Here is a 15,804-nt window from a genome sequence, read left to right on the forward strand (position 1 = left end):
TGGTAAGAGTAAGCTGTTAAGGAGGAATTTGATTTTTAAAGGTGGAATAGTTATAAATGATTAAGACATCTAAGATGTGGCCATGATAATGGATTGGTGATGTAGAATGCAAGTGAAGATAGGAAGTTACACATCAGAGAAATAGGGCTAGAGTTTGGGGTTGACCACGAGTTGCTAATAGTTTGTCCAAAACACAAATACAGTTGACCTGACCAACAAGGCTTGAACTGTGCAGGTCCACTTACACATGGGTTTTGGGTTTTTTTGTTTGTTTTCTTACTATAAATGTATTTTCTCTTTCTTATGATTTTCTTTTCTCTAGCTTACTTCATTATAAGAATACAGTATATAATACATATAATGTTCAACATATGTGTTAATCACCTGCTATGCCATTGGTAAGGCTTCCTGTCAACAGTAAGCTATTGGGAGTTAAGGTTTTAGGAAGTCAAAAGTTAAACATGGACTTTCAGCTGCATGGGGGGCAGTTGGCACCCCTAAACCCCATATTGTTCAAGGGTCAGCTGTATACAAGTGAAATAGGAATGTAAGATATAAATTTTATCTCAGATATAGTAAAGATATACTGTGGGAAGTATAGTATAGCAAAATAATTTAGACCATAATTGATATATAGGCAACTTTACATATTATTTCTTTAGATTTGGTATAGTAAAAAGGAGTGTTTATTTTACTTGAAAACAAAGTTATATGAAAAGATTAGTTGTTTTTTTTTAGGGTAAAATGATAAAGTTTGATTGAGGGTATTATAGCGCACTTGTTAAACAGTGAAATAAATAGTTTACTTATGTAAAGAGAGGTTTTAATGTATTTCAGACAAAATCTATACCATTAATAATCACTGGAGAAGATACAAAAGTAAAGATTTAAATAGGAGAACTTTATATTGATACCAAATACTCTTTGGAGTATTATTCTCTAAATGTATTAAGTTGTACCCTTGGACTTTCTTAAAGATATAAAAGACCAGACAAATGCAGACCCTTTTAGGAACAGCTGTAGGCCAACAGCAGGTGATTCTGTGGTCTGTAGTGACTACATGCTGTGTTGTTGTGTTTTTTTAACGTGGCAAAGTGACTAATCACTGTGCCCTTCTCTAAGGCATGCTTCATCATCTTCAAGTACTTTTTTGGCCAAAGGTTTCTAAACATAGAGTGTCCCTAATAAGCTCAGTATTGGATTGAACAAGTCTGATTTGAGAACTGTTGGCAGGAGTAGCTGTAATTATTAAATTCACTAAATAATAAAGCAAGGTAGTAAAGTTGGCTTTTTGTCAAATGGCAGTAGTCTTATTAGCAAAAAGTCATCATTTGCAGGGTCAGAGTGAAAGGCTCCAAAGGATTCATTCTGTCCTAATTATAGTTTCACCTATACATATTATGCAAAGCTAATATTTAAAGCATTTGCCAAAATTAACTTCCTCTGCATGTTCTATTACGGTGCAATGAATTGCTGCAGCTTTTTATGTCTTGCTGCTTTTGTATGCCATAATAATCTGTAATTATGGGTTTGCTGCAAATGCTGTAGGGTTTGTTTAATCTGACAATCTGAAATGACAACCCTGAATAGACTTATTTAAATGAATGCCAGTTACACAAAGCCTTAGAAGCATCGATACCTTCATGTTGCATTTTCTCATAAAGCTAGTTATTTAGAATTTCATTTTGAATATTTAGAGAATTTCATGTATTTTCTTTATATCTAAATAGATATGTAGAAGAGAGATACATACGTTCTATAGTTTATAACTCAAAAAAAAATCTAAATAAAATTGCCCAATTAACAAGTTGAGATATTTTTATCCTCTCATATTTATATATATCCTGAAGAGAAGCAGCTTAGGAAAGAAAATGCTGTTACCTACATTTAAAATCTAAATATATTTTTTAAGTATTCTCAGTGTTAATAATTATGACAGATTTGTGAACAAGCTCATTTGAACTTCATTCCCACTATCTCTTCCTTTGAGAAGAGGATGTGTAGGATGGACAGGTACCTGGGCTTAGCGGTTTGTTGTAGGTAAAGAGTGGGGCTTGTTCTTGCAGTTTATTTATAAGTTTGAAAAAGGAACTCATAAAACCTGTGTTACTTATAATGCCCTCAAAATTGAATGATTTATATTGCTTCTGTTATATCCAATTTTTTATATGAGTTTTCAATTCATCTTTATAAGAAATTTGTATTATTTTTAGAGAAAAATGGTGTTTAAGGTGTTGTATGTGATTTGTCCATGATCACAGCTCAGACGAGAGACAGTGTCAGGAATTTGTCTCTGTTTTGTGATCTGCTTCTATTAAATTACATTCTTTCACTTCAGAAATGCTCTGCAAAAAAGATTCACTGCGTAGAACAAGTCACCTATTTAAGGTTATCACTCAAAAGGAAAGAAGAAGGAAAAAGAACAAAATTTTTTTCATACATCAAAAAATTTTTTAATGTCTTTATGATTTTTTATTACCATTTAAAATGTGATTTAGTCTTATTTAAATGAGCTTTTCAATTGATCTCGCCCTTTTATATGGTAATTTACACTAAATACTATTTTGAAGTTACTATACAAAGAAAAAATAAATTTTGAATTCATTATTTCCATATGTCACAGTGATTTGCCAAAAGAAAGCGGCATTTTAAAAAAAGAAAAATATGAAAATTAGAGTTGTGGTAAAGATGGAAATAACACTGAACTGGGAAGCAAAAGACCAGCCTTGTTCTTCTATGGCAGATAAATCCCTTAACTCGTGTACCCACTTGTCCTCATGTTCAAAATGACAGGTATTGGCTAAATTGTGTGTAAGGCGTGAACGTTCATTAAATTCTGTTATGAGGGAAGGGAAAGCAGACACTAGATTCAAGCCACCCCTCTGTTTTTCATCATACAGTGACATATCTTTTTACTTGGCTTGCATATGGTCTTAAAAATGTAGGATTGAATTAAGGTTAATCATTTAGTGTTATCTAGTGTTGAATAGCTGATTTTCAGAACTAGCCATATTTATAATTGAAGAACAACTCAATGTAATTGGAACTTTTTAAGTAAACTGAAAAATATTCATATACATATGTATATAGTAACAAACTTGATTGATAATGGAAGATTAAAATTTTGATACTCTAACATTTCAAAATCAACCAAAGGCCAGAGAAAACTGTTCTTTCTTAGAGTTGGAATAATGGAAGAAAATGTTTTTGCTATTAATGGCACAGCTGCTGGTTTTTGCTGATCTCTGCCTGTAGCCAGTGTGTTGGTTCCAGTCTTCAGGGCTGTGGCCTTGAAAATGTAACACTATTCTTTTCTCTTGCCTCTTTTTAAGTATTATATGAGCAGTGCACAAGCTAATGTCGTTATAAACTCTTTTTTTAAGATTTTATTTATTAATTTGAGAGAGAGGGAGAGAGCACAAGTGGGGGAGAAGGAGAAGTAGTCTCCTTGCCAAGCAGGGAGCCTGATGTGGGGCTCCATCCCAGGACCCTGGGATCATGACCTAAGCTGAAAGCAGCCATTCAACCGACTGAGCCACCCAGGCGCCCCTGTCCTTATAAACTTTTAAAGAAGGGTTTACTGAGATATAATTTACATAAAATAAAATTTATTCTTTTTTATGTGGGAATTTTACTATATATTATGTTGGCTGGTTACACAGTTCTGTATAGTCACCAAAATACATCACAAAGTACACTTAAAACTAAGGAATTTATTACATGTAGATAATGCTTTGATCATCAGGATCAAATCTAGATTTAGATTTAGATCAAATGTAGACTTATTATGGGAGGTAGGCCATAGTATTCCCAAATGATTAAAATCCTTTCAGAATATAAACAATACTCAGACAAGATCACTCTTAAGACTATGGTAGAACATTATGGAGACACAGTCATTCTGTAATCATGTCTATAATTACATAAGACAAGAACACAGTAAACATACAAACACGCAACTAAACATCCTAACGTGAATGATGAGTACTTCCTTACCAATGACAGCTTTTCCCCTGTCTCCTGGATGAAAAGTATCAAGATAATCCTCACTGAACTGTCTCCACTTCCTGATACCACTTATTTCAGAACTGGCTTCCACATCAGCCCTACTTAGGATCACACTGGCAGTCTTTGGCTAGTGGGCTTTGACAAGTTATTGTCTATCTCCACTTCTTCCTTCCTCCCTTTATTCTCTGTGTTTTCTGCCTTCTTTTTCCCTTTTCCTCTTGAGGTCCTGACATTTCAGGCCTCTGAGTGCTATATTCTTTGAGTTTTCTTTTTTTACTCTTTGGTATGATTTTTTTTAAAAAAATTACTCATATGGGTATCCTCTTTATCTGTTTGTTTTCCCTAAGGTGTTTAAGGAAGGAAGGAAAAATGCTTCTTACATACAACCTAACTGCTCAGACTAGGTCACAATGACCCAGAAGAGTATCTTACAAAAATATAATACATAAGCAGGCCCATAAAATTTGCTTTCCCTTAAAATAAAGTTTTTGTGGCATATACTGGCTATACCAACTCGCGGTTTTAATTGATTCTGACTCCTACTAAAGTTTAGTGAAGGATTACTTTTCTCTGAAACTTTTATATCATTGATAAAAGCCATTATTAAATGACATTTAAGGCATGCTGTCTCTCTGAATTTACTCATAAGAAACTTATCATTTGGATTTCATTGGCTTTCTAATGTGTGTACTAAGTGATTTCAGGTGATTTATAATACTTGCGATCCTTCTTTTAAAGTATGATTTACATATAAAGACTTAAGTTTAAATTATGACTCCATAAGCAAAATTTTGAAAAAGGGCTTTTTCATAAAATTAACAAAACTTCATCAAAGAGAGTTTTCTTCTTTGCCATCATTCCTGTAGTACAGAATCTGAATTGGAAATATTCATATTTACTCTAATATTTTAATATGATCTTGATAATGTGAGGAAATCTCCATTTGTTGTCTAATAATTTCATTGTTAACCTGACTTCCTAGGAAGCAGCAGTATTCCCACTCACTTATATTTCTTATTTCTAGTGAAAACTCAAATGCAACAAGGATTAATATCTATAGCCGCCCGCACTGTTATTACACATCTGGTAAATCACTTGGGCCATTATCCAATGAGTGGTGGTCCTGCTATGTTAACAAGTCAGGTGTGTGAAAATCATGACAATCATTACAGTGAAAGTACTGAACTTTCTCCTGAACTCTTTGAGAGTCCAAATATCCAGTTCTTTGTGTTGAACAATACAACCTTAGTGTCCTGTATCCAGATCAGATCAGAAGAGAGTATACCCGGAGGAGGTTTATCTGCCGGCCTTGCATCAGCCAATTCAAATGTTAGAATCATAGTACGTGATCTCTCCGGAAAATATTCATGGGATTCTGCTATCCTGTATGGACCACCTCCTGTGAGTGGCTTGTCAGAACCTACATCGCTCGTACTTTCATTGTCTCGCCAAGAGAAGCCAGAAGAGCCTCCTACATCTAATGAATGCTTAGAAGATATAACAGTAAATGACGGGATTTCCCTCCAGTTTAAAAGAGGATTTAGAGAAACTGTACCAACTTGGGATACCATAAGAGATGAAGAAGATGTTCTTGATGAGCTTTTGCAGTATTTAGGTATAACTAGTCCTGAATGCTTACAGAGAACTGGAATCTCACTTAATATTCCTGCTCCACAACCTGTGTGCATTTCTGAAAAACAGGAAAATGATGTTATTAATGCAATCCTTAAGCAGCACACAGAGGAAAAAGAATTTGTTGAGAAACACTTTAATGACTTAAACATGAAAGCTGTGGAGCAAGATGAACCAACACCTCAAAAGCCTCAGTCAGCATTTTATTATTGCAGATTGCTTCTTAGTATATTGGGAATGAATTCCTGGGACAAAAGGTAAGAATAAAATTTTTTTTTTTAACATTAGTCTTATTCATCTTTTGGTCAGGCATTTTAGTTTCTCTTCTTTTCCCCACTAAATTTTATCTACCAATTAGTTCTTTGGCTTTTGGACAGATTTTTTTTTTTTTTTGAGACGACTGAGTTATATCAGGATTCAAGGGAATAAAAAGATAACTCAATAAATTAACTATTAACATTTTCATAATGACTAGTAGAACTTTCTGACTTTGAAATTACAGCTCATATAATTGAAAAAAAATCTCATTTTTCCAACCTTCACGTAAGCTAATAGGAAAAATTTTTTTTCTTATAACACTTCTGACACCAGATATGTGGGTTTTCCACACCAGGCAGGTCCAGCACTAACTGGAGTTAGCACAGATTGAGGCCTCAGACCCACAAGACTGCCCCCCACTTCAGACACCAGTTGAAAGTCCATATTTCTGACCAGCTAGCTATAAATCAGATAACTACCTCCTCAGGTTTGATAATTAGCTATAATGGCTCACAAAACATTTACTTCTGTTCAGCAGTTTATTATAAAAGGTAGTTAAAGGATACAGATGAACAGACAAATGGAGAAGTACATAGGATGAAGTCTGGAAGGTTCCCAGGTGCAGGAGCTTCTGTTCCTGTGGAGTTGGGGTCCGCCACCGACCCAGCACATTGAATTGAGTTGACTAACCAGGAAGCTCTTTGAACCTCATGGTTTAGGGATTGCCTTCACAAAGGCATGATTAATTATTAACTCAGTCTCCAGCCAGTCTCCCCTCCCCATAGGGGTTGGCTGAAAGTTCCAAGCTTCTAATCATGGTTTGTGCTTCCGGATGACCAAGCCCCATCCTAAAGTTATCCAGGAGCCCACCAAGCATCACCTCATCAGAACAAAAGATTCTCCTATTACCAGGGAAATTGCAAGAGATTTAGGAACTCTATGTAAGATGTTCCTGTCACCTTCATTGCTCAGGAAATAACAAGAGTTTTAGGAGCTCTGTGTCAGGAACTGGGGCAGAGCCCAAATACATATTTCTTATTATGTCACATAAGCCTAATGGGGTTTTTTTTGACAAATAACAATATGAACTTTTCTTGTTTGTATCAGAGAAGTTAACTCAAGATTTATCATCAAATCAAGAAAAGAATCTGTATTTCATTTTTTTAAATTTTGTTTTCTTACACATGTTGCAAAAAGCTTGCAGTTAACACAAAGTATTCATGTAAGTTGGGTAAGAGTTAAATGAAAAGGCATTAGATTTAAATCAGAAGAACCAGGTTAGAGTCATTTAACTGTTAAGCTTCAGGCTATAAGTTGAGGAAATAACTCCCACCTCAAATAATGGTGAGAATTTAGATAATGTACATAAAATACCAAATTGTACACTAGTATAAAGCATCATTATACATTTATTTTTTAAATTTCTGTGATACTAAAAGCTGTAGGGATGTGGAAGACACAGCATTATTTATTGTTTTTGTTCAATTTATAGTAGGAGGGGAACTCAGGTATCACTGGACAAATAAATCTTAAAGTAATTTAAATGCAGGTGAAGCACTGAAATGGAGTTCTACTTGCTTGACTAGTGTTTATAATCTTAATTTAAACCCTTCCATTTATTAGAAGGGAGTATTCTCTGCTTTATGGGGAAGACATGTCAGGAATACAGCTTGCCTTATGGAATGTCCAAATGTAGGTAATTGCCACTCGTGTAAGTACATTCTACTCTCTCTTGCTGTAGGATGGTCCGTATATTGGCTCTTGAGAAAAATTAAAGGTGGGAAGCTATATTTTACCACAGCAAGCATTGATTTCATGAATATAATTTGTACGTATTTAGCACATAAAGAATGTATTTGGTAAAATGTCTACATTGCTTCATAGTGTAAAAAATACCTGTAAGGTAACATAAGGAAGAAAGCAAATTCCATCTGGATTACATATGCTTACTTGATAATGATTTAGATTTTGTGAATATTTTATTTCTCATTAGGAGCAACTTTCTTATATATTTTAGGAAACTCTTGAGAAGGAACCTGCAAGTACTTTTATCCATTTTTCTGGATATGAGTTTGAGAAGCTCACAGCATCTGCAAGGAAAAATTGAAGTTACCAATAATGATCCACTGACAGAAATCTATGAGGGCGTTGGTAGAAATAATGACATTTATTCTTTACATTTCTTTTAGGGTCTGTTCTCCTTTGTGTTAGAAGTATGAAAAGCAAGAAAAGTGTTTAAAAGTTGCATGAGTAGAGTGGAAAGTATTTCCGGGACTGTCATGTCATTCACTGCAAAGGTGATGAAAATGTTTATAAATCTCTCTATTTAGGAGGAGCTTTCATCTCTTGAAGAAAAATGAGAAACTACTTAGAGAACTTAGGAACTTGGATTCAAGACAGTGGTAAGTTGTTGGAGGACCTTCAGATTTATAACTAGCAACTGTCAGCTATTTTTATTTATGTGTGAATAATACTGTATTGTTGACTTTCTGAACAGAAACATTTGATTTACTTATACCTTTAAATAATCTTTTTGAAAAAAAATGCAGGGCTGCATTAAAATGTTTGGTATCTTTGAATGGTTTATACCTTTTTAATGCATTTCAGAATTCTTTTGATGGCAGAAATCTAACTGAACTTAAAAAATGTCCTTTGGTTTTCCCATAGTTAGACGTTCCAAATATACCGTTTTTGATTAGTCTTGGAGGTCTCAAGTGAAATGACTGGTGAATACAAGCTAGTACATGGGGCACCTGGGTGGCTCAGTCGTTAAACATCTGCCTTCGGCTCAGGTCATGATCCCAGGGTGCTGGGATTGAGCCCCGCGTCGGGCTCCCTGCTCCACAGGAAGCCTGCTTCTTCCTCTCCCACTCCCCCTGCTTGTGTTCCTGCTCTCACTATGTCTCTCTCTGTCAAAAAAATAAATAAAATCTTAAAAAAAAAAAAGGCTAGTACATACAAAAAATATTAATGGAGCAAAGAACATGGATATAGGTTACTATATTGCTATAAATCTGATTTCTCATTAAGCTCTTGGATATGTACCTGTTTACATTTGGGTTTTGATGTGTAAAATCTTGTTATATCATTATTTTAATGGTATCTAGGTTCTTGATGTATAGTATATGAACAAGACTTCTGGGAAACCAGTACTAGAAACTGCAAAATATTACTTAACTGGAATTTCTGTAAGGTTGACATGTATATATGTTACTTTCTTGTCTAGACTCTAAATAAAATTTATGGATAGGGGTTTTTTGGCAATATAACTAGAAACACATTAATAAAGCAATACTTTGAATACCTGTATTTCTGAGATCTCAAATCCACAACCTACTTAATATCCATTTCTCACTTTCTCACATCTTAGTCAGTTGGTGTTTTATACTTTTATGTTTCCAGTTTTTTGCTTTTTCTGTTCCCACAGTCAGTCTGCCACCCACCTCTGATTTCATTTGTCCTGTCAGCAGACTCGCACATTGTCAGCTCTAAAAATGCCATTTCTGACATCCTCAAAACTATTCTTCCACTTAAGTATATATATGTATATATATATGACTATAATCAATCCTCTGATCAGAATCATTCTTTTTTTTTTCAGATTTTATTAGAGAGCACACGCACGTGTGAGTTGGGTGGGGAGGAGCAGAGGGATAGAGAATCTCAAGCAGAATCCCCACTGAGGACAGAGCCTGATGCAGGGCTGGATCTCAGGACCCTGAGATCATGACCTGAGCTCAGGTCATGATCCTGGAGTCCCGGGATTGAGTCCCATATCGGGCTCCCTGCTCAGCAGGGAGTCTGCTTCTCCCTCTGACCCTCTTCCCTCTCGTGCTCTCTCTCATTCTCTCTCTCTCAAATAAATAGATAAAATCTTAAAAAAACAAAAACAAAAAAAACCTGAGAGTCTGTGGCTTAACCAACTGAGCCATGCAGGCGCCCCTGATCCAAATCATTCTTAACATCTACTTTCTCTACTCCTAGAGAAAATGATCAAACCAGTGTGATATAGAGAGTTACTGTAGATTCATGCTCCTTTACTTCAGCAATACCTTCTCTACTGTTTGGCAAATTTCTTATCCCTTGTTTACTTCTTACTTTGTTTCTCAGAGTAATTATTATAAACCTTCTTTGTTCTTTAAGCCCTTCATTATAGTCAAAAGATCATCTCTAATCTAACCTCACTGAGGATTCAATTCAAATGTTTGACCTCCTATGTAAAAGACAGTCTGGTAGAACAATAGTTCCTAACCTTTCTTCCTCCACCCATTCATATTTAACACACATTAGTCACACCTCTAATTAAATCCAGTGATTCTGACCATTGGGGAATTCATTTGAAACAAACTACCATGCCAGCAGTATTCTATAGGAATGCAAAATAAAGATTATTCATTCCTTTCCCATATCAAACAACTCCGCCTTATAACTTCTCTTTAAAATTTCTATATTGAGCCATCTTTTCTTGCTCACCTTCAGTTTCAGAAAAACCCTTTTTTTTTTCTATCTGTACTTCTACCTCCTACCTTCTCTGCTTGCTCTAGGATCTTCAAAAAGTTACCACATCTTTATCTTGTATTTCTACTTACCTCTTTACCATAAGCACACTTGTTACGTTTCTTTAAACAAAAGAAAACAAAACTGTCCTCAGTTACCATCCTTTCAAGCTATAGTCTATTCCTTTCATGCCTTTTAGTACCAAATTTTATGAGAAAATATCTTTACTCACTTCTTTGGTTTTTGTGTTTTTTAGCTTTTTTCAGAATAATCTTTTAAAAATAATGTTTAGTTTCTCTAGTTATTATAGAAAATATACAATAGAAAAATAAACCATATATTTATAACACTATTCTGAACATTTGTTTATTTTCAGTCTTTTTTGATTATACATATGATTCTTTTGTTTTAAAAAACTGGAATCCTAGTAATATGTATGCAGTAAGTTATCTTTTAAAAAGGACTTTATCATGTTGGGAGCATTTTCCTCAGGCATTTTGGTATTTTTCAAAAATAATTTTTTATGGCACCAAGTTCTATGATTATTGGACATTGACATTGTTTTTAATATCTTGCCCTAGGATAGGTTCCTAGAAATGGAATTATTACATCAAAGCATAAGAACTTATTTCAGGCCATACATATTACAGAATTACTTTTCACTAAGTACTAATTTCTAATTAGTACCAACATTATGTAAGAACACTAATATAACTTCAACCTGGCCAACACAAGGTATTGGTCATATTTTCTAAACCTTTCCTAGCTTGGGAGGCAGATCATGGTATCTCTTTAATTTATTGTTCTTTACTACTAGTGAAGTTAATATCTTTCATGTATTTGTAAGAAATTTTAATTTTTTTTCAAATTCCCTCTTAGTGTCCTTTTTCTATTTAAAAGGAAATTTTTCTTAATTGCAGGAGCTCTTCTACATATGTGTGTATCTAAGGATTAACTTTTGTACTTATTGTGGGAGTTTTCCCAGTTAGTTGTTTGGCTTTCGGTTTTCAATAACTTCATATTGTTTAGCATACAGGTTTTTCATTTTTATGTAATTTTCTCAGTCTTCTTTCTTTGGATTTTTTTCAGTTGCTTATTGTGCTTAGAGAATTCTGTCTTGAAATCAATTAAATGTTCTGTATTTCCTTCTAGATCCATAATTACTTGGTAGGAATGGTAATTATTTTACATTTAATTCTTAATTTCTTCTGGAATACATTTTAGTTTATGGAATAAGAAATGGAACTAGCTTGAATATTGAAGAATAGTCTATTTCCATAATTTGTTGAATAATCCATACCATTCTCATTGATTTGATGTTTCCTTTATCAAATATTAACCGTTTTATATCAGAGCTATCTGTTCATTTCTCTTGAGTTGTCTATCAGTTTTATGCAGATGTTAGTGATTATTATAGCTTTGTGATTTAATATCTGATAGACCCAGTCTTCTTCCTCACCCTATTCATCCATATCCTCCTTTTCTTTGATACTATCACCTGTTTATTCTTCTGGATACATGTTAGAATTACGCTCTTGTTTTCCAGAAAAAAAGTCCCATTAATATTTTGGTTTTGATTTACAATAAAACTTTCATATGGAGAGAATAAGTACATTTGCTATCATCATTCTTCCCATTCATAATCATGGTGTGTTTTTCATTTATTCTGAGACCCAGACATTACTTTTAGGGTTATTTTATTGTTGTTATGATATTCAAAATAGAATTTTTTTCCCATTATATTTTGCTGTCCAAATACTTTAGTGAATTCTCTTATTTATTTTAAACATTTTATAGTTGTCTATTCAGATCTGTTTAGGTATGTAATTACCTTACACATAATCTCTTTTCTAAAAGTTATGCCTATTTTTGCTTATATCATACTTTGTTGCATTGACTAGAACTTCCACTACAGTGTTAAATATGTATTATAAGAGGGACATCCTGTTATTGGAATCTTTTTCAGCATCTATTCAAATTTTCATACAGTTTTGCTTTCTTAACTGATGTATATTATACGTAGTATCACTAGATTGCTAATATTAAATAATTCTTGGAATAACCTACTGGGTCATTTGACTTCCTGTTGTGTTCAGTTTACTAGACTTTCATTTTGAATTAGGGTATAACCCATTTCTAAGCATATTCTATATTTATTTAATTTTTTATCTGTGCTTACTGTGTTTAGAGTTAAGATTATAGCCAGCCTCATGAAATGAATATTATCTGTTGTTTGAAAATTTGGAATAACTAGTAAAATTTCTAATTCTTCCAGTTTTTTTCATCATTATTAGCCTCTGGGTTTTCGTTTAGTTCTTGGGTCAATTTCAGTGTCTTTGGTTTTTTACAAAACTCCTTTTCATTGAGGTTTTCAAAATGCATACTAATACAAATTAGTACATACACACATATCATAATTCTGCTATGTTCCTTTTCTCAGTTTTGTGGGATTTTTTTTTTGCTCTTTTTAAAAAATTAATTTATGTATTCCTATATCATCCCTTCAAAGTTTTTTCCCTCTAGATTTATTGAGATAGCATTGACATACAACATTGTGATAGTTTATGGTTTAAACATAATGATTTATAAATATATATATTGTAAAATGATTTCTACAATAAGGTTAGTTAACACATTCATCACTTCACATAGTTAGAATTTTTTGTGTAATGAGAACTTTAAAAATCCGCTCTCTTAGCAACCTTTAAATAATACAGTACTGTTAACTCTAGTTACTATGCTGTCCTTTACTTCCCCAGAACTTACTCATCTCACAGCTGGAAGCTTATACCCTTTGACCACCTTCACCCATTTCCCTATCCCCCACCCCTGAAACCAGTCTGCTCTCTGTTTCTGTGAGTTCAGTTTTTTCAGATTCCACATATAAGTAAGAACATTACAATATTTGTCTGTCTCTGTCTGACTTATTTCACTTAGCATAATGCCTTCAGGTTTCATCCAAGTTGTCACAAATGGCAGGATTTCCTTCTTTTGTTATGGCTGAATTTCATTGTATGGTTGGCCCTTGAAGAACACAGGAATTAAGAGCACCAACCTCACCCCATCCCCATGCAGTTCAATATCTGCATATAACTTTCACTTCCTAAAAACTTAACTACCAATAGCCTACTCTTGACCGGAAGCCTTACTGATAATATAAAGTCAATTAACATATAGTTTATATGTTATATGTGTTATATATATATGTATTCTTAAAGTAAGCTATAGAAAAATGTTACTGAGAAAATCATAAGAGAAAATACATTTACAGTACTGTACTGTATTTATGGAAAAAAATTTGTTTATAAATAGACCCATGCAGTTCAAACCCCTCTTGTTCAAGGGTCAGCTGTACATGTATACCACATTTTCTTGATCCATTCATCTGTTGATGAACACAGGTTGTTTTCATACTTTGGCTATTGTAAACAATGCTTCAGTGAACATGGGGATGCAGATACCTCTTCAAGGTAGTAATTTGGGGGGTTTTTTTGGGTATATATCCAGAAGTGGGATTGCTGGATCATGTAGTAGTTCTGTTTTTAATTTTTTGAGGAACCTCCATACTGTTTCCCATAAAGTCTGCATCAATTCACATTCCCACCAACAGTTTACAACAAGGGTTGTCTTTTCTGTATATCCTCACCAACACTTGTTATCTCTTGTCTTTTTGATAATAGCCATTCTAGCAGGTGTGGGGTGATATTTCACTGTGGTTTTGATTTTCATTTCCCCAGTGATTAGTGATGCTGGGCACCTCTTCATGTATGTGCTGGTCATTTGAATATCCTCTTTGGAAAAATGTCTCTTTGGGTCCTTGTCCATTTTTTTTTTTTTTAGGTCCTCTTTTCTTTTTTCTTTTTGCCCATTTTAATCGGATTATTTGTTTTATTGCTGTTGAGTTGTATGAGTTCCTTAATGTTTTGGATACTAACCCAATTATCAGATACATATATATAGTTTACAAATATTTTTTTCCACTTCATAGGTTGCCTTTTCATTTTGTTTATCATTGTTTTGCCATGCAGAAGCTTTTTAGTTTGATGTAGTTCCACTTGTTTTGGTTTTGTTGCTTGTGCTTTCATATCTAAAAAAGCATTGCCGGGACCAGTGTCAAAGAGCTTTTCCTCTATTTTTCTTCTAGGAATTTTACAATATTAAGTCTTTAATCCATTTCATGTTAGTTTTTCTGAGTGGCATAAGATAGGGGTCTAGTTTAATTCTTTTGCATATGAATATCTAGTGTAGTGAAGAGACCATCTTTCCTCCATTGATATTCTTGGCTCCCTTTTCAAATGTTAGTTGACTATTCGTGCATGGGTTTATTTCTGGGTTCATAGTTCTGTTCAGTTGATCTTTGTGTCTGTCTTTATTCCAGTACGGTTTTGATAACTGTAGCTTTGTAATATAGTTTGAAATCAGTAAATGTGATGCCTCCAGCTTTGTTATTCTGTTTTAGGATTTGCTTTGGCTATTTGGTGTCTTTTATGGTTCCATATGAATTTTAGTATAGCTTTTTTATTTCTGTAAAAAAAAAAAAAGATGCCATTGGAATCTTGATAGGGATTGCAGTGAATCAATGGATTACTTTAGATAGTGTGAACATTTTAATAATAATCCATGAACCACAGGCTATCTTTCTCTTCATTTGTGTGTTCTTCAATATCTTTAATCAATGTCTCATAGTTTTCATTGTGAAGATCGTTCATCTTGGTTAAATTTATTCCTAAGCAATTTTTTGGGATGCTATTATAAATGAGATTGTTTTCTTTCTTTTTTTTTTTTTTTAAAGATTTTATTTATTTATTTGAGAGAGAGAATGAGAGAGAGAGAGAGAGAGCACATGAGAGGGGGGAGGGTCAGAGGGAGAAGCAGACTCCCCGCCGAGCAGGGAGCCCGATGTGGGACTCGATCCCGGGACTCCAGGATCATGACCTGAGCCGAAGGCAGTCGCTTAAACAACTGAGCCACTCAGGCACCCGAGATTGTTTTCTTTTTTCATTTTCAGATAATTCATTGTTAGTGTGTAGAAAAATGACTGATTTTGTGTATTGATTTTGTATCCTGCAACTTTACTGAATTTCTTTACTAGTTCTAGCAGTTTTTTGGTGGAATCTTTTGGATTTTCTTTATTTAAGATTATGTAGTGTGCAAAAAGAGATAATCATACTACTTTCTCCTCAATTCAGATGCTTTCTATTTCTTTTTATTGCTTGATTGCTCTGGCTAGGACTTCCAATACTGTGTTGAATAGGAGTGATGAGGTTGGGCACTCTGATCTTGTTCCTGATCTTAGAAAAAAGTCTTTCAGCTTTTCACCACAGAGAATATTAGTTGTGGGTTTATCAGATAAAGCCTTAATTATTTTGAGGTACTTTCCTGTATACCCAGTTTGTTGAGACTGTTTAT

The 15,804-nt window shown here is 33.9% G+C and overlaps 1 protein-coding gene across 12 annotated transcripts in view; it reads left to right on the top strand.

The window, feature by feature from the left end:
• Positions 1 to 15,804, top strand: part of RALGAPA1 (Ral GTPase activating protein catalytic subunit alpha 1) — a 253,551-nt gene that overhangs the window by 157,480 nt on the left and 80,267 nt on the right. For all 12 annotated transcript variants that reach the window (XR_003515516.2, XM_027568751.2, XM_027568756.2 and 9 more), the window contains 2 exons: positions 5,033 to 5,897; positions 8,229 to 8,300. Coding sequence is in view for 11 of the 12 variants with exons in the window: in XM_027568751.2 (XP_027424552.2) it covers positions 5,033 to 5,897; positions 8,229 to 8,300 (937 nt within the window). In the remaining variant the exon portion in view is untranslated. The remainder of the gene's footprint in view (positions 1 to 5,032; positions 5,898 to 8,228; positions 8,301 to 15,804) is intronic.

This window comes from Zalophus californianus, chromosome 6 (assembly GCF_009762305.2).
Source record: "Zalophus californianus isolate mZalCal1 chromosome 6, mZalCal1.pri.v2, whole genome shotgun sequence".
Lineage (NCBI taxonomy): Eukaryota > Metazoa > Chordata > Mammalia > Carnivora > Otariidae > Zalophus > Zalophus californianus.